Consider the following 23,646-nt stretch of genomic DNA (forward strand, 5'->3'; position numbering starts at 1 on the left):
AACCCTGCCCAGATGGGGAAGCCTTAGCATCGAACAGTTGTGTTGTTAAAGTGCGAAGTATGGAACCCTGTGCAGACAGGGAAGCCTTAGCATTCAACGGTTGTGTTGTTAAAGTGCGAAATATGGAACCCTGTGCAGATAGGGAAGCCTTAGCATCGAACAGTTGTGTTGTTAAAGTGCGAAGTATGGAACCCTGCACAGACAGGGAAGCCTTAGCATTGAACGGTTGTGTTGTTAAAGTGCGAAGTATGGAACCCTGCACAGACAGGGAAGCCTTAGCATTGAACGGTTGTGTTGTTAAAGTGAGAAGTATGGAACCCTGCGCAGACGGGGAAGCCTTAGCATTGAACAGTTGTGTTGTTAAAGTGCGAAGTATGGAACCCTGTGCAGATGGTTGGTCAATGCGACTTAAAGCAGGGAGATTCATCAGAGAATACAAGCTGTTTATGGTGATTGTGTTGATGTGAGTCCTGTGCGTTGTTGGTTTAAAGGTGTTGAGGTGGGAACATCTGACTTGCGTGACAAGCAAAGAGTTGGATGTCCTGTGACAACAACCACCGAGTTTCACAAGCAAAAGATTGACAGATTGATTCAGGACAATCATATCACTCAGAGGGAAATTTCAAGCATAATAGGCATTTCACAAGAAGGTGTGGGTCACATTATTGCTTTGCTTGGCTATTGGAAGGTCTATGCACAATGGATACTGTGAGACGTCGGTTGCAGAAACAGAGTGTCGACTTCTTCCGTGACGGATTCAGAAAACGTGTTCATCGTTGGCAGAAATGTATCAAATTGTCTGATAATTATGTGGGAAAGTAAATAGTGGAAGTTATAGAGCACATTCTAAGGATTTTTGCTGCGTTTGATTTATTAAAATACAGCAGAGTCTCACTTATCCAAGCTAAATGGGCCGGCAGAAGCTTGGATAAACGAATATCTTGGATAATAAGGAGGGATTAAGGAAAAGCCTATTAAACATCAAATTAGGTTATGATTTTACAAAACGTCATGTTATACAACAAATTTGGCAGAAAAAGTAGTTCAATATGCAGTAATGTTATGTTGTAATTACTATATTTACGAATTTAGCACCAAAATATCACGATATATTGAAAACATTGACTACAAAAATGCCTTGGATTATACAGAGGCTTGGATAAGTGAGACTCTACTGTATTCTCATCCAAACCCAAGTAACGAAGGTGGAGGCATTACTTTTCATTCAACCCTTGTAAACACATGAAAAGTAGCAACACTTATTCCTCTTTAAAGCAGGGCAGGTGCTATTTCCTGTTTAATTGTGCAGTCCTTACTTAAAAAATAGTCGTTCTGCTACAGAAACATCGTTTCTGTGGTTGCCACAACGTATGTTGAATTGGTTATGAGATATTCACTGGAAAACTAGAGCAAAATGTGCTATAGCAGGATGTCCCTCCTGCAGAAACAAAGTTTGTGCAGCTTGATCAAACTTTCCCCATGCTTTTATGATCAGACCAATTAGGAAACTGTCAAGAGTATTTGCAGCACAGCAGTAGTTGGATGGAATCAGTGGAGTGCAGAACGAAGAGACACTCAGAGACGTTGGTAAAACCATTTACAAAGTTTTACTGTAACAACACAAACAGACTTGCAGACGACAGATGAACACAGGACTGTTCTGTTCTGCAACAGAACTTGACTCAAACTCTAGGAAGACAGAACTCAACTGAACTGACACAATCAGTAAGCACAAACTGATTGTGTCTGGATACTCCCTAGTTCCAGCCTCACATCAAGGTCATCACAGCTTCTTGGCAATCCTTATGCACAAACACTTGTGTCTGGATAATCCCTAGTTCCAGCCACACATCAAGGTCATCACAGCTTCTTGGCAATCAATATGCACAAACACTTGTGTCTGGATACTCCCTAGTTCCAGCCACACATCAAAGTCATCATAGCTTCTTGCCAATCCTTATGCACAAACACTTGTGTCTGGATACTCCCTAGTTCCAGCCACACATCAAAGTCATCATAGCTTCTTGGCAATCCTTATGCACAAACACTTGTGTCTGGATACTCCCTAGTTCCAGCCACACATCAAGGTCATCACAGCTTCTTGCCAATCCTTATGCACAAACACTTGTGTCTGGATACTCCCTAGTTCCAGCCACACATCAAGGTCATCATAGCTTCTTGGCAATCCTTATGCACAAACACTTGTGTCTGGATACTCCCTAGTTCCAGCCTCACATCAAGGTCATCACAGCTTCTTGGCAATCCTTATGCACAAACACTTGTGTCTGGATAATCCCTAGTTCCAGCCACACATCAAGGTCATCACAGCTTCTTGGCAATCCTTATGCACAAACACTTGTGTCTGGACACTCCCTAGTTCCAGCCGCACATCAAGGTCATCACAGCTTCTTGGCAATCCTTATGCACAAACACTTGTGTCTGGATAATCCCTAGTTCCAGCCACACATCAAAGTCATCATAGCTTCTTGGCAATCCTTATGCACAAACACTTGTGTCTGGATACTCCCTAGTTCCAGCCACACATCAAAGTCATCATAGCTTCTTGGCAATCCTTATGCACAAACACTTGTGTCTGGATACTCCCTAGTTCCAGCCACACATCAAGGTCATCACAGCTTCTTGCCAATCCTTATGCACAAACACTTGTGTCTGGATACTCCCTAGTTCCAGCCACACATCAAAGTCATCATAGCTTCTTGGCAATCCTTATGCACAAACACTTGTGTCTGGATACTCCCTAGTTCCAGCCGCACATCAAGGTCATCACAGCTTCTTGGCAATCCTTATGCACAAACACTTGTGTCTGGATACTCCCTAGTTCCAGCCACACATCAAGGTCATCATAGCTTCTTGGCAATCAATATGCACAAACACTTGTGTCTGGATACTCCCTAGTTCCAGCCACACATCAAAGTCATCATAGCTTCTTGGCAATCCTTATGCACAAACACTTGTGTCTGGATACTCCCTAGTTCCAGCCACACATCAAAGTCATCATAGCTTCTTGGCAATTAACTCTTTCCACACTATGGTACATTCTGGATGATGCAATCCGTTGCAATACAAGCATGGCACAAATTGCATTTAAACACCATCAATACACAAATCGCACATTAACAGAAACGGCATTGATAACCCAGGAACAAAAACCGTGTTGTTATTTATTGGGATGCAAAACCTAACGGAAGGTTCCGCGAATGCCGGCGCCGCAGACTCACCGCGATGCTAACTTTGCCGAGAATCTTCTCCGGGATCCTGCCGGCCTTTTTCAGGACTTGGTCCAAAGAGCCACCGTCCTGGAAAAGACGAAGAGATTGAGCGGGATGGTGTGTTTATTCAGGAGTCTTAATGGACAACAGGTTGAACATGAGCCAGGAGGTAAAAAAGCCGACGGGATTCAGAAGTGCATTTGGGTCTCCGATTAGACTGGAAGTGGGGCGAGGAGCATGGCATCGGCATGGGAAAAAAGGCCAACCTTGACCCAGAATAAGTCACAATAAGGAAGAACTTATTGGGGCCCGGGCTGTGGCGCAGGCTGTTGAGCAACCAGCTGCAGCCAGCTGCAACAAATCACTCTGACCAAGAGGTCATGAGTTCGAGGCCAGCTCGGAGCCTATGTTTGTCTTGTCTTTGTTCTATGTCAAGGCATTGAATGTTTGCCTTATATGTGTAATGTGATCCACTCTGAGTCCCCTTCGGGGTGAGAAATAAATAAATAAACTTTGCAATCTCTAGGGTTTACAGCTCTTTCTGGATCCCACGAGGCTTCTCCGACCCAAGATAATAACTGGTCAAAGTGCAATGAAGCCTGGTTTCAAAAAACCATGCAACGAATAATAACCAACTGTAGAATCAATGTTGTTTGATGCCACTTCAATGGCCACGGCTAAATGCGACAGAAAACACAGCAACTCTCCAAGTAACAAACCAGATCGGTCCTAAAGCTTTTGTCGCACCTCAGGCTAGCTTCACCTTGCGATTTACACCAGACTGCGCACAGGTTGAAGCCTTTTTAGTTTATTAGAAAATAGTGTTGGATTATGGTTGTATGTGTATGAAATGTAAATCAAGTGTTTTCTGCTGTTAGGCAAGAGTGTGTGTTTCAGCAATGAAACAGTTAACAGCAGGCTAGTTAGACTGACAGCCTGCTGTTGACCTATCAGGCATGATTTCCGGCTTTGGAGGCCGGGAACTTCCTTCGGACTGAGGAATGTGTTTTCTTATCTCTGTGTGAGTGTTGAGCTGGTGCTTGCCGAGGCAAGAGGCTGAAGAGAATGCCAGCTCCGAGCGATGGCTTTTGCTGTGTTTTGTAAATATGTTTGTAGATATTGAAATAAATGTTTGGACTTCAGGCTACTGATGTGTTTGAGTCTGACATTTGAACAGAGGAATTGGTGTGGCAGTCAATTCATCAGGGTGCTGGAGCAGATGATCGATGGAGCTTGAAGAAACCCACCCAGCATGCACCCTGACCTCCACGCTGACAAATAGAAGGTGAAAAAGTTCTTTAAAAGCAAAAGTAAAGTTTCAAAAGTTCTTTACAAAATAAATCCTTAGAAATCACAAGAAATAAACAAAGTCCCATTAGAGCATGACAAAGTCCCAGGGTCATGAACACATAGTCTGCAAGATAATCCAGGAAAGCGAGAACTTGCTTCTTGGTTGAACGAAAGTTGCTTTGACAAAGGTTCGTCTCCAAACACATTGCTTTAATACCCTTTGCAAAACATGAACGCATTTCTCTGGCCTCTGACCTCCCTCTTGTTTGCAATTCTCACAAACAATACCATTTTGGACACCCCCAAAAAGGGGAGTACAACTATTATGTGATGACGTGCGGCATGTTACAATGCCAAAGGCCTCCTTACCATGTGCTCCATGCAAATACTGATCTCCCCGTCGCTGTAAAACGCTCCATAGAAGCCCACAATATACGGAGAATTGCACTCGTGCAAGACTTGCAGCTCCCGGATGATCTGGTTCCGAATGGCCGGCTTGATCTCCAGGTGGATCAGCTACAAAGCAACGAATGGTCACAAACACCGTTATTGGATGAATCTTGGGCATCCAAGAGACCAAAGCATCCTCCTAACGCTATGACATGTCATGGTTCCTCATGGAGGAATGGGACATCCGCATCACAGATTCCTGAAATTGCTTCTGTTCCTCCAAAGCTCTGAATGTGCCAGCAAGACCTATCTATTGTGTTGCAGAGATTGTTAGACACCTTGGGTCCCTATATACGCAGAAAGGCAGGATAAAAATAAATAAGGTAAATAATAATAATAATAATAATAATTATTATTATTATTATTATTATTATTATTGGTGGTGGTCTTTGACCTTTTTGCTTCTGGCCCCTCTGTTCCCATGATCAGTCTTTCTTGGAAGTTTCTCGGAGCAACGATTCACCTTTTAAATGGATGGCAAGGGACCCCCACAACAACCAACAACAAGAATTGCCGGTTTTTCCTCATCGGTAATTGGCCTAAATATATTTCACAAGATTTATCTAGCCTGAAATGATACACTTTAATATATTGAGTTTATGGTTCCCGTCCCCTTGATCAGGTTGTGTAAGTGTTATTGATTGCTATATAATTGTACTAGCTTTGCCCGGCCACGTGTTGCTGTGGCTTATGGGAATCCTTTGTTGGCCAGGTGGAATAGCAGTGAATAGCCTTGCAGTCTCAAAGCCTGGCCGTTTTCTGGAGTAGCTGGAGCTTTTTGTTGTATGAACGTAGAGGCATGGATGAGGGGTTGTGCTGCCAAGTTTAGTGTTTCTGGGATGTGTAGTTTTGTTGTTTTGTCCTAGGCTGAAATTTCATTACCTTTTTATATAGATAGATTGTTTAATGCGTTGTGATTTGTTGTTTCATTTATATTTTGTTATATTGTATTGTTCTGGGCATGGCCCCATGTAAGCCGCCTCGAGTCCCCGTTGGGGAGATGGTGGCGGGGTATAAATAAAGTTTATTATTATTATTATTATTATTATTATTATTATTATTATTACTAGCTTTGCCCAGCCACGCGTTGCTGTGGCTTATGGGAATCCTTTGTTGGCCAGGTGGAATAGCAGCGAATAGCCTTGCAGTCTCAAAGCCAGGCCGTTTTCTGGAGGAGCTGGAGCTTTTTGTGGTATGAACGTAGAGGCATGGATGAGGGGTTGTGCTGCCAAGTTTGGTGTTTCTGGGATGTGTAGTTTTGTTGTTTTGTCCTAGGCCGAAATTTCATTACCCTTTTATATAGATAGATTGTTTTACCTTGTTTAATAATGTGTTATTATGTTGTGTTGTTTTTATGATTGGAAACCGCCCTGAGTCCCATCCGGGAGATAGGGCGGTATATAAATAAATTATTATTATTATTATTATTTTTATTATTATTATTATTATCATCATCATCATCAGAATTGTACATCTGGCAAATTCCAGAAACGTGGTTTCTCGCGGTCCATACATCTGAGCTTGATTTGTTTGTTTTGAGTGTTGAGCAAGTGGGTGACTTTTGTTCTCTCTCTATATATATATGTGTGTGTGTGTGTGTGTGTGTATACATACAGAGAGAGAGAAAGAGAGAGCCAGCATCCAAAACCTGTAGATGGAGGCAAAGTGAGAGAATTTTGGGGGACCGTTGTGCAACATATAGCACAGAAGACTCCCCAAATTCTCCTCCGTAGAGATCGGTCTAGAGAGAGGGCTTGGCTTGGAAGACCTCGGTCTAAGTCCCGGAAACGGCCAGGAGAGACGTTCCTCGGGAGGCCTCTCCAAATGGCACCACCAATGTCAACGGGAGAGGGTTGTTCCCAGGGGAGGCCGTGTGGGTCCGCGTGTGGGTCCCGTGCCGGGCTCACCTTCCTGGCCATGATGAGGCCCGAGGGCTTGTGGGAGACCTTGAAGACCACCCCGCCGTTCCCGGCGCCCAGCTCGCTGATCTTCTCGAAGTCGTCGTCCTTCAGCTCCCCGACCTTCTGCTTCTGGGTCAGAAAGGCCTCCAGGCGCTTCCGCTGCTGCTCGTCCAGCTCCAGCTCCTCCAGCTTCTTCTGCAGGGCCTCCAGGTTCGTCCTGCGCCGGAAACAAGGGGAGAAATGGCCATTAAATGGAGATCCTTGCAGACGAGACACTGGTTTGGAACTGGGTGGCTGTCACGATCTCCACTCTTTGACATCTCCGGTCGGCTGACAAAGAACTGATGCCAGCCATAAAGCGGGCCAGCCATAAAATCTCAATTACCCTCTGGTATGTGAGAGCCCCTATATAAATGGGCTAAAGAGAAAGTTCTGGGATTCTGTACAATAAAACCTGTTATGTCATGATCTCCAATCTTTGACATCTCCGGTCGGCTGACAAAGAACAGATGCCAGCCATAAAGCGGGCCAGCCATAAAACCTCAATTATGTGAGAGCCCCTATATAAATGGGCCAAAGAGAAGGTTCTGGGATTCTGTACAAATTGTCGGGTTCTCTTCTCCCAGTTGTGCTGTGGGTCAGTCTTCCACCAGAAAAAGCACCAAGACACACGCTGGTAGATTCCAACAGGTTTTATTGTTTATTTATCCCAACAGGGATATTCAACCTGTATCACCACATGAAGTAAGCTAAAATCCTATTTAATTTTATTTTAATGTTTGCATGCTTTGGGTTTCAAATTGACATATTGCATAATTATTCTTATTTGCCACTTTGAGTATTCTTTGGGAGAGAAGAAGTGTAATAATAATAATAATAATAATTTATTTATTTATTCACAGCATTTATATTCTGCCCTTCTCACCCCGAAGGGGACTCAGGGCGGATCACATTACACATATAGGCAAACATTCAATGCCTTTTAACATAGAACAAAGACAAACAAACATAGGCTCCAAGTCGGGCCTCGAACTCATGACCTCCTGGTCAGAGTGATTCATTGCAGTGATTCATTGCAGCTGCTCTCCAGCCTGCGCCTCAGCCCGGGCGCAGGCTGGAGATAATAATAATAATAATAATAATAATAATAATAATAATAATAAATTATTATTATTATTATTATTATTATTATTATTATTAATGATGATGATGGAGCTAAGAAAACCGCAGAATAGAATTAGCCGATTTGAGGCTCCAACATAAATGGGCCAGCAGAATATTGGATAAGCGAGTGTTGGATAAGTGAGACTCTACTGTAATAATAATAATAATGGAGCTAAGTAAACTGCAGAATAGAACTAGCCAATTTGAGGCTACTTTGGGAGAGAAGTTGTTGTTATCATTATTATTACAGTATTATTATTAATAATAATAATTATTAATTTGGGAGCTATGTAAAATGCAGAATAGAATTAGGACCATTCTGAACTGAATATTTTTATGTAATTCCACACCCAGAGAAGAGAGATGTGGATGGAACAATCATGTATGTTTGAGAATTTTGAGCTCCAGGTGTTTATTTCAGCCCATCTTCCCCTTTTCTCACGGTTTGCATTGGCTCCGCAAGCACACGCTCTCAGGTTTTGTGCAAAGTCGTGCTGCTTTGCAAAGGGGAGGATGATGGGAGTTGTGATCCTGAGCACACCTGACGGGCACTGGAGTACAAAAGGCTCCGATGGAAGGAAGGATGTGGCTGCACATGGAAGAAAGCCTGTGTAAATATGTTACACGCTTCTCTGTGCCAATTCCATGGCCGATTACATAACCGGCCGCACGCTTGCACTTCCTTCCCATCCGTGCTTCAGTGAAACATGCCTCGGGGGGGGGGGGGGGGGGGAAGGGAAGTCAAACAAGGCTCATAGAATCATAGAATAACAGGGTTGGGACCCCCAAAAGCCATCCAGTCCAACCCCCTTCTGCCTTCATGCAGGAAAAGCACAATCAAAACCCTCCTAATAGATGGCCATCCAGCCTCCAAAGAAGGAGCTTCCACTGGACTACAAGGCAGAGAGTTCCACTGTTGAACAACTCTTCTTACGGTCAGGAATAATAATAATAATAATAATAATAATAATAATAATAATAATAATAATAATAATAAATATGTAAAGCAAAGTGAAGAACCTGCTTTGATTGAAGTCAAAAATCAGAAACTCCTCAAACACATCAGACAAAGAATCAGTACAAGAAAACCACACTACAAACTAGAGCTGACAGCTGGCACAACAAAACATTGCATGGAAAGTTCCTTGACAAAATTGAAGGAAAGGCTGATAAGGAGAAGACCTGGTTCTGGCTCATGAACGGGACCCTGAAGAAGGAGACAGAAGGCCTGATCCTTGCAGCCCAGGAGCAAGACATCAGGACAAAGGCCATTAATAATAATAATAATAATAATAATAATAGAAGACCTGGCTCTGGCTCACGAATGGGACCCTGAAGAAGGAGACAGAAGGCCTGATCCTTGCAGCCCAGGAGCAAGACATCAGGACAAAGGCCATAAATAATAATAATAATAATAATAATAATAATAATAATAAGACCTGGCTCTGGCTCACGAATGGGACCCTGAAGAAGGAGACAGAAGGCCTGATCCTTGCAGCCCAGGAGCAAGACATCAGGACAAAGGCAATTCAGGCCAAGATCGAAAAATCAGCTGATGACCCAGAATGCAGACTGTGCAAGGAAACCGATGAAACCATGGATCATATCCTCAGCTGCTGTAAGAAAATCGCACAGACAGACTACAAACAGAGGCACAACTATGTGGCCCAAAGGATTCATTGGAACTTATGCCTCAAGTCCCACCTCCCAGCAGCAAAGAACTGGTGGGATCACAAACCTGCAAAAGTATTGGAAAATGAGCACGCAAAGATACTGTGGGACTTCCGAATCCAGACTGACAAAGTTCTGGAACACAACACACCAGACATCACAGTTGTGGAAAAGAAAAAGGTTTGGATCATTGATGTTGCCATCCCAGGTCACAGTCGCATTGACGAAAAACAACAGGAAAAACTCAGCCGCTCTCAGGACCTCAAGATTGAACTTCAAAGACTCTGGCAGAAACCAGTGCAGGTGATCCCGGTGGTGATCGGCACATTGGGTGCCGTGCTGAAAGATCTCAGCCGGCATTTGGAAACAATAGACACTGACAAAATTAGGATCTGCCAACTGCAAAAGGCCACCCTACTGGGATCTGCACGCATCATCCGAAAATACATCACACAGTCCTAGACACTTGCGAAGTGTTCGACTTGTGATTTTGTGATATGAAATCCAGCATATGCATCTCGTTTGCTGTGTCATAATAAAATAATAATAATAAAATACAGTAGAGTCTCACTTATCCAACATAAACGGGCCGGCAGAACGCTGGATAAGCAAATATGTTGGATAATAAGGAGGGATTAAGGGAAAGCCTATTAAACATCAAATTAGGTTATGATTTTACAAATTAAGCACCAAAACATCATGTTTAACAACAAATTTGAAAGAAAAAGTTCAATAAGCAGTAATGTTATGTTGTAATTACTGTATTTACGAATTTAGCACCAAAATATCACGATGTATTGAAAACATTGACTACAAAAAAGCGTTGGATAATCCAGAACCTTGGATAAGCGCGTGTTGGATAAGTGAGACTCTACTGTAATAATAAATAGTAATAATACTATATTATAGTATGGGTAAGAAATAATAATAATAATAATAATAATAATAATAATAATATTGTATGGGTAAGAAATAATAATAATACATAGTATGGGTAAGAAATAATAATAATACATAGTATGGGTAAGAAATAATAATAATAAATAACAATAAGACTATATTATAGTATGGGTAAGAAATAATAATTATAAATAGTAATACTATATTATAGTATGGGTAAAATAATAATAATAATAATAATAATAATAATAATAATAATAATAATATATTGTATGGGTAAGAAATAATAATAATATATTATAGTATGGGTGAGGAATAATAATAATAAAATAATAGTAGTAATAATATATTATAGTATAAGAAATAATAATAATATATTGTATGGGTAAGAAATAATAATAAATAGTAATAAAAATACATTATAGTATGGGTAAGAAATAATAATAATAATAATAATAAATAGCAATAAGACTATATTATAGTATGGGTAAGAAATAATAATAAATAGTAACAATACTATATTATAGTATGGGTAAGAAATAATAATAATAATATATTGTATGGGTAAGAAATAATAATAATATATTATAGTATGGGTGAGGAATAATAACAATAAAATAATAGTAGTAATAATATAGTATAAGAAATAATAATAATAATAATAATAATAATAATAATAATATTCTAGTATGTTGTTGCTCCCTGCCTTGATCCATGGAAAGAGGTGGGCAAGAAAGAAAGAAATCACCATCAGTATTAATACTAAGAAGACTAATGCTATTGAGAGTGGCGGCTGCCCGGCCTCGAACCCGCGCCTTGGGAGGCGGCGCAGCGCCCGAGCCCAAGGCAGCAGGAGCGCGGGCTGCGTTGCAGGACCTTCCCCGGCGCCTCCTGCTCCTTGCTCCCGCCTCCCTGGTTCCCTGCCCGGACTCACTCGGCGGCGCTGGTCCCATTGGGGGCGGATCCGTCGGGCGCCGGGTTGAGCTGGATGGGAAGGGGCTTCTTCTTGGGCATGGCGAGGGAGAGGCGGGCAGGCAGCTCGCAAAGGCTGGGACTGAGGGCGAGGAAGGCGGCCGGGCGGGCGGGCGAGGAGCCCTTGCGAGAGGAGGCGGAGGAGGAAGGGGAGCCAGGAAGCTCCTCCTCCTCCTCCTCCTCCTCCCCCAGGTGCACGGGCAAGGGAGCCGCGACACAACGGCGCATGCGCCGCCCGCAGCCAGCCTTCCTCTCGCTTCTCCTCCTCCTCCTCCTCCTCCTGCTCCACCTCTTCTTCCACTTCTTCTCTTTCTCTTCCTCTCTACCAGACACATGCTGGTAGATTCCAACAGGTTTTATTCCACAGAATACCAGAACCTTCTCTTTGGCCCATTTATATAGGGGCTCTCACATACCAGAGGGTCATTGAGGTTTTATGGATGGTTAGGTTCTCTTCTTCCAGTTCTGCTGTGGGTCAGTCTTCCACCAGAAAAAGTACCAAGACACAACGCTGGTAGATTCCAACAGGTTTTATTCCACAGAATACCAGAACCTTCTCTGTGGCCCATTTATATAGGGGCTCTCACATACCAGAGGGTCATTGAGGTTTTATGGATTGTTAGGTTCTCTTCTTCCAGTTCTGCTGTGGGTCAGTCTTCCACCAGAAAAAGCACCAAGACACACGCTGGTAGATTCCAACAGGTTTTATTCTACAGAATACCAGAACCTTTTCTTTGGCCCATTTATATAGGGGCTCTCACATGCCAGAGGGTCATTGAGGTTTTATGGCTGGCCCGTTTTATGGCTGGCATCTGTTCTTTGTCAGCGCTTGCTCTGTGCCCAGAGATGTCAAAGATCGGAGACCATGACAGGGACCCATCACATGTCAATCTGCTCAAATAGCACAGTTCGAGATTCATTGTCATAAGTAGTGATTATAATATAATAACAATATGTGATACATGTTTGTTAGGTTCTCTTCTTCCAGTTGTGCTGTGGGTAAGTCTTCCACCAAAAGAAAGCACCAAGACACACGCTGATAGATTCCAACAGGCTTTATTCTACAGAATACCAGAACCTTCTCTTTGGCCCATTTATATAGGGGCTCTCACATACCAGAGGGTCATTGAGGTTTTATGGCTGGCACCTGTTCTTTGTCAGCCGACCGGAGATGTCAAAGATTGGAGATCTTGACATCTATTTATTAACTGTATTATTTACTGTATTATTTTACTCTATTAATATTACTATTACATTTATTTTACTCTATTTTTATTATTATTAATACATTTATTATTTCACTCCGATACAATTATTGTTACATTTATTATTTTAATCTATTTATTTTTACATTTATTATTTTACTGTATTAATTATTATTATTACATGTATTATTTTACTCTATTATTATTATTATTATTAAAAGGATACATAAGCAGGGTTGTTGTCTGTGTTTCAGGCTGTGTGGCCATGTTCCAGAAGCATTCTCTCCTGACATTTCGCCCACATCTATGGCAGGCATCCTCAGAGGTTGTGAGGTATGGATAAACTAGGCAAGGAAAGGAAAGAATATATATCTGTGGAGAGTCCAGGGTGTGAGAAGAATCCTTTGTCAATGTTTTCCCAGTTTTTTTGGTGGTAAAATTGGGTGCCTCGGCTTATATTCGGGTCGGCTTATACTCGAGTATATACAGTAGTTTGTAAAATCACAATGTAAATTATGTTTAATAGGCTTTTTCCTTAATCCCTCCTTATTATCCAAGATTTTCGCTCATCCAAGGTTCTGCTGGCTTGTTTATCCTGGATAAGTGAGACTCTCCTGTAATTGGAAAAGGATCTTGGATAAGGAAAGAGCCAGACGGGAAGCCGGGATGCCGGGCAGTGATTGGGAGGCGTTCAAATCATTCATTTGCTGATTAATTAATTAATCAGTTTTGGAATGGAATTCAAAAAGAGCTCCATTCGCCCGATCAAAGCAATGGTTGAAGGCAACGGCTAAATGCCATCAACTCAATAGATTTAGTTTGAATAGAGCAGGGCCTTTGGGTGCGTCTACACGGGAGGATTAATGCAGTTTGATACCACTTTAACTATCATCAATTCTAAGGAGACATGGGAGTTGTAGTTTGGGGAACAAACCGGCCAGGGAAAGGCCTTATGAAACTATAACTCTCAAGTTTCCTTAGCACTGGGTCAAAAGAGGAGGCATCTACATTGTGGGATTAATGCAGTTTGATACTGCCTTAATTATAATCAATGCTAAGGAATCCTGGGAGTTGTAGTTTCACAAGGGCTTTTGGGCTTGTAGTTTTACACTACTACAACTCCCAGGATTCCATAGCATGTAGCCATTAAAAGTGGAATTGATTAATAATAATAAAAGAAAAAGAAAAAGGAGAGAAAAATCTAGTTGCTAAGAGGGGAAGATCTACCTAGCAACGCAACATTGCTCTCACTGAGAACAAGTTCTCGCGAGATCCGCCCCGCAGCCCGCGGTCTCGCTTTTGGCCGCCGCCGCCGCTTCTGCACATGCGCGAGGGTTCAGTTTGGCTCCACTCCAGGCGATTTGGCGCGCTTCGGACGGCTTCCGCTTCCGTTTTCCGGCGCCTCTCCACCCGGAAGTTGGCTGCCCAGTGTTAGAAGGAAGCCGTCTGGAAGCGGTGAGGGCCGAGAGAGCATTTCGAAGCATATTTATATATATATATATATATATATATATATATATATATATATATATTCCCATCGCTCTTTATATATAGATTCTGCAATTTTTCCACATGTATGTGTGTTTATTATATATATATATATATATATATATATATATTACATTATTATATATTATATATAATATTTGGCATTTTTTTCCACACACACAGTATTTCTCTCTATAAGTAAAGGTAATATGTAATTTATATTACATATAAATATTTTGCAGTTTTTTCCATACATATATCTATATAGCATTTTTTCCCATTTATATATACATATACATATTGTGCAGATTTTCCATATATATATGTACAGTAGAGTCTCACTTATCCAAGCCTCGCTTATCCAAGTTTCTGGATTATCCAAGCCATTTTTGTAGTCAATGTTTTCAATATATCGTGATATTTTGGTGCTAAATTCGTAAATACAGTAATTACAACATTTCATTACTGTGTATTGAACTACCTTTTCTGTCAAATTTGTTGTATAACATGATGTTTTGGTGCTTAATTTGTAAAATCATAACCTAATTTGATGTTTAATAAGCTTTTCCTTAATCCCTCTTTATTATCCAAGATAGTCGCTTATCCAAGGTTCTGCCGGCCCATTTAGCTTGGATAAGTGAGACTACTGTATATATATTCTGCTAAATTTTCAATCTGTATACACACACACACATACATATATATATATATATATATACTGTCTATGCATATGCATATTTTGCAATTTTCCCAGCCAACATTTTCCATCTGTGTGTATATAGGTGCATGTGTGTCTCATTTTTCCAATATACATGTATGTGTGTATGTATATATGTGTGTATATACTTTATGTCATTCATATATATATATATTTACAAAATTTAGTTTGACCCTGGTTTGGGGCCTGGAGTGCTTGGGACATTATGAAATTACAAAAATACCCTCTGCGTCTTCTGATCATATATTACTATTATTATTGTGATTAGAAATTTGGAACAACTAGAACAGCTGAGAGGAGACATGAGAGCAATGTTTAAATATGCCATAAGGAAGTGGGAGGAGGCTTGTGTTCTGCTACCCTGGAGACTGGGACTCAATGGATCCATGAGTTCAAATGATAGGAAAAGAAATTCCACTTGAACATTGGGAAGAACTTCCTGACTGTAAGAAGAGCTGTTCAACAGCGGAACTCTCTGAAGCAGAGTCTGGTGGAAGCTCCTTCATTGGAAGCTTTTAACAGAGGTTGGATGGCCATCTGTCAGGGATGTTTTGATTGTGCTTTTCTAGCATGGCAGAAAGGGATTGGACTAAATGGCCCAACACTATGATTTTTGATCTCCCCTCACAGTATAATGCTGGTGAGGCCAAAGACATCTATTTGTCAATTATCCTAATGCTACTAATTATCTTCCAGAACAACATTCCTATTGCAACAAGATGATAGACCCCATAGAAAGCAATTTGTTTGATCTTCCCAGCTATGAACAAATCCAGGACGAGGCTTTTCTGCCTCTGCCGCCTCCTGATTCTCCTGGGAGAGATGCTGAGGCCGACCTGGTTAATGGAGGTGAGTCTTTGTTTGTTATAAACCTTGGCTCAAAGTCGCGTTGTTTTCTTTTTAAATTCAAGTAAATGTTACTTTTTAACTTTCTTGAGAAGAAAAAAAATGCTGGGTGGGAATGACTTTGCTTCCTTTTTCCTAAGGGAATTGATTTGAAACAGTCTCTAAAGCACCCCAGTTGCAACATCAGGACATAAATAAACAACTCCAACAGCGCCTTTCTGTAGGACTGATGCAACATTGAGATATATTGTATACCATTGTTAGCCACACTTGTTTACGCTTTGTAAAATCTGGTTGCTGTCATTTGCAGTTTTAGAATACATTGTTTTTTTATTTGCCAGAACCAGAGGGAAACAAAGCCAAGGATTCCCCTGTAACAACGAGAAGAACTGTAAAAAGACCCTTGCCCAAACTAGATGCTCAAAGGTATATTTTAGTGCCAAAGACTTGTGTGTAGAAGTTGTATTCAATAAGGAAATTGGTTTATTTGCTGCCTTTTTACTGATGTCTTCTTCTAGAACCTGGTTCTCAAGATATATTCCTTTGCGGATTTATTTAAGTGGCTTGTGTTTGGCCCTTTGTTGCCCTGTAAGGCCATTCTGCCCCAGAGTCCACTCTTGGTGGCTATGTCCTCTATGAGTCTGAATTTGTCCCAAATTGTGAACTCTATTCAACATTCTTCTGCATGTATCAATTTATTTGGTATAGATTTTAGCTTGCAATAGTTAGAAGATAGCACTTCCTAGTCTGTGGATTATATACCGTGAATGAACTTGGGTCCTTTGACAAGGGCTGAAGGATGGAATAAGGATATTTAAGCAAGCAAACTTATAGAGTAATGTAAGTGATGAGTTGCATCATGGTATTATTCTGCTTTATGATAGAATATGGCAAAGGCATGGTTCATTGCAACAGGAAAAAAAATGTTGGTTGGTACCATTGCACACTTTAGAGTGTCCTGTTCCATAGATGACCTATAGCTATTGATGCAATTTTCTTTAGTTTGCTCTATGTGGTCTTATTTAATGTACTGCATTGGGCCAGATAAACAGATTTGGGAAGATACTGGAGGGATAGCTACCTTTGTTTTTCAAGTAACTGGAGACACTTCTAACATTCACAGGCTAATTTCAGAGCGAGGACTTCCAGCTTTGCGAAGTATGTTTGATAATATAAAATTCAAAGGTAAAGGCCATGAGGTAAGAAATGCGCAGAGGTTTTTCTCTTGACTTTTGTGGCCGTTGCATGCCAGGGATCTGTTCTGGGGCCAAAATAACCAAATAACAAAGTTTATTTGTGAAAGGAATCAATAAAACATTAGAGGCCGCAATCACAATAGGGTCATCTCAAAAATAAAAAAGTTCAAAAATATTTTTGAACACTTTTTTTTCCTTTTCTTTTTTATTTAACCTAAACCTTTTCTTTTAACTTCCCTAAACTGTTCCCTTTCCCTTGCCCACCTCACTTTCCTATTTTCTTCCCTTTTCTTTCCTTCACACTTGTGTAGTTTTGTAAAACCCTATTTTTATGAATCACACCTGGAAAAAACTTTGAATAAAAAACTATACAAAAAAAAAGCCAATAGGGTCATATCCATTGATTGTGAGTTGTCATTATTATGGCAGCATCTGTATAAAACGGAGATACTATTTGTGTGCCTCCAGAATCAAGAAATAAATAACATTTCAATGTGTTAATGTATCTTTCAAAGGGCTTTCCCAAGTACCTTCACCCTTCTAATTTGTGCCCATTCATATCCTGTTGTTAACGAGAAAATGTCTTCAGTGGCTAAGTTTTTCCGAGACGATAATCCTTTCCTTAGATTGGGCCAAACATCGGTAATAGTTAAGACTGAATGTGTCCCCAGATTCTTGCTGAGGGAGCGGTTTAATGGCGTCTTGTTTGTGCGACTAGGAAGCCGACCTGCAGGCGCTCATAAGGCACATGGAGCACTGGGCGCACAGGCTCTTCCCAAAACTTCAGTTCGAGGAGTTTGTCGACAGGGTTGAAACCCTGGGAAATAAAAAGCCGGTCCAGGTGGGTGTCGTTGTTGCCAGTTATTCCTGTAATTTTTAAAAAAAAACATTATTGTGTGTAAATAACAAACAAAAAGCAAAAATCTAATACCAATAATACAGTAACTAACAGAAACTGTGTAATATCTTATCAAACCCCTCCCCTCCTTCCCCACAACTGTGAACCCACCACCTATGATTTCCAACACTACTCAATGTGAATCTTAATTCCTATTAAAACCTACCCTTATACAGTAGAGTCTCACTTAGCCAAGCTAAACGGGCCGGCAGAACGTTGGATAAGCGAATATCTTGGATAATAAGGAGGGATTAAGGAAAAGCCTATTAAACATCAAATTAGGTTATGATTTTACAAATTAAGCACCATAACATGTTATACAACAAATTTGACAGAAAAAGTAGTTCAATATGCAGTAATGCTATGTAGCAATAACTCTTTTAACGAATTTAGCACCAAAATATCACGATGTATTGAAAACATTGACTACAAAATGTGCTGGATAATCCAGAACGTTGGATAAGCGGGTCTTGGATAAGTGAGACACTACTGTATCTGTTTTAATAAATTCCCCTTGTGGCTACTTTAAAGTGTACATACGTCTTCCTTTCCAAATATCCAAAGGCCAGCCTCCATTTTTACTAAATTCTTCATTGTTTCCTCTCTGAATACTATGGGTTAACTTGTCCATTTGATTATGCTATGATTTTTAGCTTTTAATATGTTTTATTTATTTATTTATTACAATACTTATATCCCGCCCTTCTCACCCATAGGGCACGCAGGGCGGCTTACAATAAAACACAATATAAAAATATTATAAACAATTCAATCAATTAAAATGAAATACATTAAACATTGATAATAATATACATATAAATACACGATTAGCGCATTTCGAGTCTGATAACTGACCTGTCATTGAATTCTAGGATGGTAATAATGAATATTAGCTGTGAATTTTAATACTGTTATGTTTAATTCTGTTTTAATGTTTGCGTATTTGTATATTTTAAATTATGTGGTCCTACTTTTAGTTGTAAGCTGCTTTGAGTCTCCTTCGGGAGAGATAAAGCGAGGTATAAATAAACATAATAATATATCCGAATAGTTATTTTTCTCCAGCCTTTTATAAGTAACTTTGTCTTCCTTCTAAGATTTCGCTATTAATCTCACAAGAGCAAAGCGATATTGGCCAATTTCTTTGTCTCCTTTGCTGATTCTCTCACTAAATTCCCCTAAAGACACATTTCTGGGTTGTTCTTAATCTTTTTATTAATAATTTTGTTTGTTTTTTTAAACCACCGTTTCCCAATAATCTTGTACCTTTCTGCATCTTACATCTCCAGCATTCCCCTCAAAAAGATTTATCTATGTTAGCTATCATCTCTGGGGTTATATAGCTTCTGTAGAATGTTCTCTAATTGATCCAGTTATTGAAAATTTAAATCCTCTTTTCCGTAGATGTTTCCATTGGTGCCATTTAAAGTGGCGGCAACACCTAACACATGACCCATTCTCCTTCCAGGCCTGCTTAAAGCGAATCCGACTCGATCTACCCATTTTACATGAAGACTTCGCAACTAACGAAGGCACGTATGCATTAGCGATTCTGGCACTTGGCTCCTTTTCCCTCTTAATGTCATAATATTTGGATGCTACTGAGAAATAGCAAGCCCTGAATGGTCTGCTGAAAGTTGGTTTACCTTTGGCCTGATTTGTGTACAACTTGAATAAGCTCGTTGAATTAGACCCCTTCTACACTGCCATATAAACCTGATTATCAAAGCAGACAATCCACATTATATTCCTTGAACTGGATTATATGAGGCCCCATCTACACAGCCATATAAAATCAAGATGTCAGTGCTGAAGATTCTGACTGTGTTGGTCAATGATTGGATTTCTGTTTCTGATTTTCCATAAAGCTTTAGATCCTCCATGTACAGCAAGTGGGAAATTTTTGGTGAATTTCTGGCTGTTTTGTAGCCCAGGTTTGTTTTCTGTAGAATTAGTGACAGAGGGACCATTGCAATGATGAACAGCAGTGGTGATAGTGAGTTGCCCTGGAAAATTCCTCTCTTGATGTTAACAGTTCCATAGCTTTCGTTGCCCACGAGCAACTCAGTTTTAAATAATAATAATAATAATAATAAACTTTATTTTTATATCCCATCCCATCTCCCTGAAGGGACTCGGGGCGGCTCACGACAGGGACAAGCCCGAAACAACGACACAGCATATTTGACAAAATTTAAAACATTTCAACGTTACACAAAATAAAATAATGGACAATACATTAAAATCCAAGCAGATACAATCAGAGTAATTAAAAGCAAACCAGCGGGGATAAGTTTCGTAAAGTGCTGTATCATGGAAATGAGTTTTCCATTGTTTCATTGCATTTTTGGTGAACTTTCTAATATTTTCACAAACACCAATGACATCTAGACATTTGATAATCCAATGTGGCAGTGAATCAAATGCTTTTTTGTAATCAATCCAAATTATTGTAATCAATTTTGTAATCTTTATTATTGTATTTATTTATACCCTGCTTTATCTCCCCAAAGGGAACTCAACTTCCCACGATAATAAGATGTCTCAAAAGGACTTATACCGAGGGTAGTGCTTTGCCTGTCTCTCCTGGGATCCAAGCAATTAGGCAGGTGTGGTTGCCATGAATATTGGCTGCATTTGTGAGCAATACAATGCAGCCCTATGCGGCCACATACATTAACAAGACTGGATCCTGCCGACAGCGTCTGCCTAGATATCAGATTCCTGTGCGATGGTTCCAGACATTTGGTATATGACTAGTGACAACTTAAGATTGTGTTGTATGTAGTGAGATGCAAGAAATGTACAAAATGAAAGTCATGTCTCCAGCCGTGCTTTTGCCTGTCCCTGCTAATAGAATTCTTGCACCCAATGCAGGCGAAGACACAGCAAATGAAAGGTTGAACACCGAAGAACTAGACGTATTTTCTGAAATCCAGAACACAAGAGAAGACCGTGGTTCGCCTGTAATGATGGCATTAACAGAGGAGCAACAGCAGAGGATCGAGAGGAACAAGCAGTTAGCCCTTGAAAGGAGGCAAGCGAAGATGCAGCCGGGGAGTCAGTTGCAAGAGCACGGTACGCTCCCTAAAGCATTGCCTTCTGAAACTGGGGGTCCTCAAGGCTGGGGTCCCAAAATATTTTGGCAACAGTAAATACTGTCTCTTTATGTGTGTGTATGTGTATATATATGTGTGTGTGTGTTAAGCCTATTAGACATCAAATTAGGTCATGATTTTACAAATTAAGCACCAAAACATCATGTTATAAAACAAATTTGACAGAAAAAGTAGTTCAATACGCAGTAATGCTATGTAGTAATTACTGTATTTACGAATTTAGCACCAAAATATCATGATGTATTGAAAGCATTTACTACAAAAATGTGTTGGATAATCCAGAACATTGGGATAAGCGAATGTTGGATAAGTGAGACTCTACTGTAAATGTTGCAATGTTTTGGTGCTAAATTTGTAAATACAGTAATTGCTACATAACATTACTGTGTACTGAACTGCTTTTTCTGTCAATTTCTTGTAAAACATGCACTTTATCTATTTACGAATTTGTTACTCATAATGTGCACCTTGCTTATCCATTATTGCAACCTCATTGTTTTTAATTTGATGTTTTAATTGCGTTGTGTTTTTTCGCCTATTGTGTATATTTTATTATTGGTTTTTGTTGTCCTTTGATATTCATATTTTATTTCATATTTTATCATTGCTTGTATTTTGATTTTGCTGTAAGCCGCCCCGAGTCCCCTTCAGGGGAGATGGAGGCGGGATATAAATAAACTTATTATTATTATTTTATTATGACACAGCAAACAAGATAGATATGCTGGATTTCGTATCACAATATCACAAGTCGAACACTTCCCAAGTGTCTACCCTGTTTCCCTGAAAATAAGACATCTCCTGAAAATAAGACCTAGTAGAGGTTTTGCTGAATTGCTAAATATAAGGCCTCTCCTGAAAGTAAGACCTAGCAAAGTTTTTGTTTAGAAGCATACCCGCCAAACAGAGCACCAGAGCATGCAGGATTGGTAAATGTACGTACCATAGATTGTTGTACATGGAAATAATGGCAATAACAAGAAATTCTTGATAGGATTCACAGTTTGCCTGGTTCTGCTGGTTTGTGATGACAACTACTGCACAGTATATAATAAATGTTCATTTTTTTGTTCAACAATAAATGTGAATTCTTCTTCATGGAAAAATAAGACATCCCTGAAAATAAGACCTAGCACATCTTTGGGAGCAAAAATTAATATAAGACACTGTCTTATTTTCGGGGAAACACGGTAGGACTGTGTGATGTATTTTCAGATGATGCGTGCAAATCCCAGCAGGGTGGCCTTTTGCAGTTGGCAGATCGTAATTTTGTCAATGTCTATTGTTTCCAAATGCCGGCTGAGATCTTTTGGCATGGCACCCAGTTTGCCCATCACCACCGGGACCACCTGCACTGGTTTCTGCCAGAGTCTTTGAAGTTCAATCTTGAGGTCCTGAGAGCGGCTGAGTTTTTCCTGTTGTTTTTCGTCAATGCGACTGTCACCTGGGATGGCAACATCAATGATCCAAACCTTTTTCTTTTCCACAACTGTGATGTCTGGTGTGTTGTGTTCCAGAACTTTGTCAGTCTGGATTCGGAAGTCCTACAGTATCTTTGCATGTTCATTTTCCAATACTATTATTATTATTATTATTATTATTATTATTATTATTATTATTATTATTATGGTGCTTAATTTGTAAAATCATAATGTAATTTTATATTTAATAGGTTTTTTCTTAATCCCTCCTCATTATCCAAGATTTTCGCTTATCCAATGTTTTGCTGGCCCATTTATCTTGGATAAGTGAAACTCTACTGTAGTAGTAGTAGTAATAATAATCTTTAACCAGAACATGTGTCTCCAATTTTGTGTTTAGTTTGTATTCTAAAACTAACAGTTTCCTGCAACTTGACCTCCTGCCTTTGTGATAATTGCTTCTTTGACTGTACAAATTGAATTTGCAGAATCAATTCCCTTTTTTCTCATAAAGCTCTCCAGGTGATTGAGTGGCTTAGGGGGTGAGCTATGAATTAAATTACAGAAGGGAATTGGTGCAAGAAGAGCAACGTTAAGTGGTCAATATTCATTTGTTTCCCACAGAGTTTAGCGAAGGACACGACCCTTTTGTGGCCCCGGAGCCGGACGACGAGGCCCTGCTAGAAACGGGAAGCCCATCTTCCCAAACTTCTCCAAAAGTGCAAAGTATGGAAGACGATGAATGACTTAAGAACTGGGTTTGGATCGGGTGACAAAGGACTTGATGTAACCAGTGGCATCTTCTTCTTCATTCCTTGCTGCTAAAAAGATTTTTGCAAAGTGCATTTTTTCCTTTTTTTGTAAACAGCTGTAAGGATCTTTTTGGTGCTAACCTTCGTTAGAGAAAGAGAGAGAGTGTAGTGTTATCGTTCAGGGAAAAAAAGTTTCCTTGAAACTTTTTGTCTTTATTTTAAAAGGAAGAAAGCTTATAGATGAAAGCGACTACGGTTCCCTGTGAGCCAGAAAGTGTCCGCACAGGAAGGAGGCTCTGAGAGAACAATTCCAGTTATTGAAACTTAATATTTTCATGTGGTGAAATGTATGTAGCACGGTCCTCAAGTTATATGGGAAATAAAAAGTAAATAAACCTTGGAAGTCAAAAGAGCTGAATATTTAA

The 23,646-nt window shown here is 40.0% G+C and overlaps 2 protein-coding genes and 1 non-coding gene across 3 annotated transcripts in view; 2 read left to right on the top strand and 1 right to left on the bottom strand.

The window, feature by feature from the left end:
* Window positions 1–11,791, bottom strand: part of map2k1 (mitogen-activated protein kinase kinase 1) — a 29,932-nt gene extending 18,141 nt beyond the window's left edge. Inside the window, exons 1-4 of the mRNA XM_062963440.1 lie at window positions 11,541–11,791; window positions 6,878–7,088; window positions 4,890–5,036; window positions 3,240–3,317 (exon numbers count right to left, since the gene is read on the bottom strand). Coding sequence (XP_062819510.1) covers window positions 3,240–3,317; window positions 4,890–5,036; window positions 6,878–7,088; window positions 11,541–11,620 — 516 coding nt within the window. The 5' untranslated portion in view covers window positions 11,621–11,791. The remainder of the gene's footprint in view (window positions 1–3,239; window positions 3,318–4,889; window positions 5,037–6,877; window positions 7,089–11,540) is intronic.
* A 2,317-nt stretch (window positions 11,792–14,108) lies between these two features.
* Window positions 14,109–23,617, top strand: tipin (TIMELESS interacting protein). Its single transcript, XM_003228560.4, has 8 exons — window positions 14,109–14,238; window positions 15,686–15,838; window positions 16,177–16,261; window positions 16,959–17,034; window positions 17,750–17,872; window positions 19,398–19,461; window positions 20,807–21,007; window positions 23,094–23,617. The coding sequence occupies exons 2-8, from the start codon at window positions 15,709–15,711 to the stop codon at window positions 23,213–23,215; spliced, it is 801 nt and encodes a 266-aa protein (XP_003228608.1). The 5' UTR covers window positions 14,109–14,238; window positions 15,686–15,708; the 3' UTR covers window positions 23,216–23,617.
* LOC134294027 (small Cajal body-specific RNA 14) lies at window positions 20,541–20,675 on the top strand. The gene has a single exon (XR_010001011.1). It is a non-coding gene; the product is annotated as a small Cajal body-specific RNA 14 (non-coding RNA).
* Window positions 23,618–23,646: the final 29 nt, after the last annotated feature.

The sequence above is a fragment of the Anolis carolinensis genome, unplaced genomic scaffold, assembly GCF_035594765.1.
Source record: "Anolis carolinensis isolate JA03-04 unplaced genomic scaffold, rAnoCar3.1.pri scaffold_11, whole genome shotgun sequence".
NCBI classification, from domain to species: domain Eukaryota; kingdom Metazoa; phylum Chordata; class Lepidosauria; order Squamata; family Dactyloidae; genus Anolis; species Anolis carolinensis.

Excerpts from the sequence above, each read along its gene's own strand:
- tipin (XM_003228560.4), top strand. The coding sequence starts at position 15,709 with ATGATAGACCCCATAGAAAGCAATTTGTTTGATCTTCCCAGCTATGAA. Across the intron at positions 17,035-17,749 it reads TCAAAGGTAAAGGCCATGAG|GAAGCCGACCTGCAGGCGCT; the intron begins GTAAGAAATGCG and ends TTGTGCGACTAG. Across the intron at positions 19,462-20,806 it reads AGACTTCGCAACTAACGAAG|GCGAAGACACAGCAAATGAA; the intron begins GCACGTATGCAT and ends CACCCAATGCAG.